This window comes from Ceratina calcarata, unplaced genomic scaffold, assembly GCF_001652005.2.
Source record: "Ceratina calcarata isolate Rehan_Ccalc_2016 unplaced genomic scaffold, ASM165200v1 scaffold1408, whole genome shotgun sequence".
Lineage (NCBI taxonomy): Eukaryota > Metazoa > Arthropoda > Insecta > Hymenoptera > Apidae > Ceratina > Ceratina calcarata.
Genome location: NW_017135207.1, coordinates 7,712 through 11,027, shown reverse-complemented (window position 1 = coordinate 11,027; position 3,316 = coordinate 7,712). Strand labels below are relative to the sequence as shown.

Below are 3,316 nucleotides of genomic sequence, written 5' to 3'. Positions count from 1 at the left end.
GTATAACCTTGGGTGTTCTGTTGCAAGTACTGAATATCCGCATATACGATGTTCTACAGTCTGGGTTCAAGCGAATGTAATACTTTCTGTGGTTAGGCTGCAGATGGTTGGATGTTGTGTTGTTGTTTCTTCTTCTATTTTATCAACTATTCCTTCATAAAGTACATCATAAGATTTCAATTCACAAGTGTTGGTCGGTATTGGTTTCCAAAACATATCTCCAGAATCGTAGTCGATCCATGTTGAATCTACGAAATTGCATGTCGTTCCTGATGGTAATATTATTTTTCCTGAATCCATTTTAATTCTTGCCATTTGGTTTTTTAATTTAATTTCGATGGTTTTTTGAACAAATACGTTGGTCCAAGATCCATAAGGATCTGAATAAGTGGTTTCGTAGCAAGTTCCATCTGTTTCTGAAATTCCGGCCAGCGTGATTGTGCGATGAGTCGTAGAGCTTCGAGCTATTCCGGTTAAAGTTGCGGTGCCCAGAAATGAAATTCCTTCTTGATGTAGCCTTTGACATGATTCTCGAGTAGTTTCATGGATGTACATATTTAGCAAAATAGCCATTTTGTACCGCTGATACGTGAGAGTGCATTACACAATGCAGTATAATTCTTCTGATATTTACTTGACATTGTATAATTTCCGTGTGGTCGCATTCAGAGAGTTGGAGTAATTGTATATGAGTCTTCGTAGTCTTTACATTAGGTCCAGGTGATTTGCAATCATCCATATCCAGTAAAGATATTGTGGTGTGGTTCACGATCGGTCCCCCACAGTCGTATCCGATGAGGCCATTAGTAGTGTTAATTATCGCAATGATAATCAGGAGGTGTGTGCGCATTCTGTAAAGCATACCCGTTTTGCCAATTTACAGTTATTCTGGTGGACTATTTTATATTTATCTTTGACTTTCATTTTTTAATTATTTCTCGGTAATACTTCCGAAATCTGATATGGGCCTGTATATTGATTATCAAGTTTACTAGATGGTTCCTTTAATACATAAACCCCTTGCCCAGGGCTAAAAGTTTGTACGTTAATTTCTGCGTCATAATATTTTTTTGATTTTTCTTTTGCTTTTATCAGATTTTGGTGTTCCGCGGTTTGTACTTCATTTAGTACTTCGAATGAATTATTCAAATATTCAAAATATGTTGTTCCTATTCTGTCATCTATTTCTGGTTCAGAACTTGGTATTCTAGCAGTTCTTCCGAATACTAATTCATATGGTGTATAATTAGTTCCTCCAAGAACGCTAGTATTATACGAAAACATAGCGAGATCTAACCATGTATCCCAATCTCTACCCTTTTGTGTTTGTACTTTTAGATATTCCGATAAAACGTGATGTGATCTTTCTAATTATCCGTTTGATTGTCGTTTGTAAGCCGTTGATTTGTATTGTTTTATTCCAAATCGTTTTGCTATACAATTTATGAATGAGGAAATTAAATTTGCTCCTTGATCGGTAAGAATCGCTTTAAGTGCTCCGAAAACACAAATCAAACGTTTTAACATGGAATCAGCAATAGAGACCAAGCTTGTATTATTTAAGTGAACAGCTATGGAATATTTGGTTAAAAGATCTTGCATGGTTAATATGTACATGCTACCTGTAGTTGTAATGGGTAACGGTCCCATTATATCTATAGCTACCTTATCGAATGCATGGCCTGGTGTATCAGTTATTATCATAGGTTGTTTAGTTTTTACTCTAGTTAATTTCTTAAGTTGACAATTTTCACATACTTTTACATAATTTTGTACTTGTGTTTTCATATTTGGTCATATGTGTTTTGTTTTAATTCCTTCAAGAGTTTTTGTTGTACCTTTGTGTCCGTTAATTACTGAATTGTGTGTTTCTACAATTATTTTTAATCTTTCGTTCTCTGGGGATATCTTTAATTTTCTTTGACAATATGTAATTGTAATTCTATGATCACTGAATAACTCTACTATTCTTTTGTCTATTAAATACCATGATACATCTACTAACGATGGACTAATAGAAAACTAGAAAGATTTAATTCGTCTAGAACGTTCTTTATGATTCTAAGTCCGGTAATTATTTGGTTTGCGACTATTGGGGCTGTGCTTCTTTCTTGAATTGGAACAAAAATTAAATAATGATTTCCGTGAGTTTTCACTTTTGGTGTATTGGGAATGATTTCACTGACATCTGGCACAAGATTTGCCTCTTGCAATTCCTTAGTTCCTTCGCACGCAGGTGTACCCTGGTACGTTAAAAATACTACTAAATTATCTTTTTGAATTAATAACGGTTCTTTAGTTTTTACTACTTTTAGAAATTCATACTCTGGTGGTTCATCAAATATAATATCGATATCCTCAGGCTCATTAGAATTGATACGATTCCAATGAATCTTCGTCCCAGTCTTCGTACATGGTCGAATCTTCGTCAGGTGGTTCGGGAGGAACTTCGATGATTAGTTCCTCATCTTCCGGTGGATCAGGAGATACTTCATCAATTATTTCTCCATTGTCCAGTACTTGTTCAATTATATCCGAATCCTATGGAGTAGATGGTTCAGCAGTTTCAGGTTGGATTTCTTCGGTTTCTAATGATTGTTCAATTGGATCTGGTGAGGTAGATGGTTCAACTGGTTCAGGTTGAAGTTTTTGACGTTTCTCTTGTTGTTTTGTTTCTTCTAGTAATTCTTTTGATTTCCTCTTTCTTGGCGTGAATATTCCTTCTTCGTTTTGGTACTTCTTCTGATTCCCTCTTTTGCTGTTTTATAATTATTTTTTTTTGTGCTTCTGTGCTTTCCTCTTTATAATTTTGGGAGTTTATTCCCATGTGGATTCAGGACTGGTTACTCGAATTGTCTCAGTGCCGGTAATCTTCCCTTTCTAATGCCTGATCAAGAAGGGCCGTACACTGGTATAGAGCGGAATCATTTTGCGACTCCGTTCTAGAATTGTAGATTTATTTCTTCTTCGTAGATGTGGGTTTAATTACCCGGAGATTGTAGGATCCCGTCTTTGGGGATGTAGGAATCCGGCTCGGGACTGGATACCCTTGCATCGAATTTATTGTATGAATCCAGCTCGGGACTGGATACCCTTGCATCGGATATGTCTTTAGTGGCGTATGAATCCGATTTGGCACTGGATACGCTTGTAGTGGATTTGCCTTCAGTATCACAGTGTTTCCCATTCCCCATTCCTTCTAGGAGGGTCCGTACACTTTATTAACACTAGAAAGACTGAAACTTAGTATATACCTATATTGCCCAAAGCAGTCAAAATGACTGCATTGTGAAAGAATAAAAGTGTAAAGAAATTT

General features: G+C 36.1%; 1 protein-coding gene across 1 annotated transcript in view; it reads right to left on the bottom strand.

Moving 5' to 3' along the window:
• Positions 1–17: 17 nt before the first annotated feature.
• Positions 18–3,316, bottom strand: part of LOC113465024 (uncharacterized) — a 9,520-nt gene continuing 6,221 nt past the window's right edge. The window contains exon 2 of the mRNA XM_026818241.1: positions 18–851. Coding sequence (XP_026674042.1) covers positions 67–573 — 507 coding nt within the window. The 5' untranslated portion in view covers positions 574–851 and the 3' untranslated portion in view covers positions 18–66. The remainder of the gene's footprint in view (positions 852–3,316) is intronic.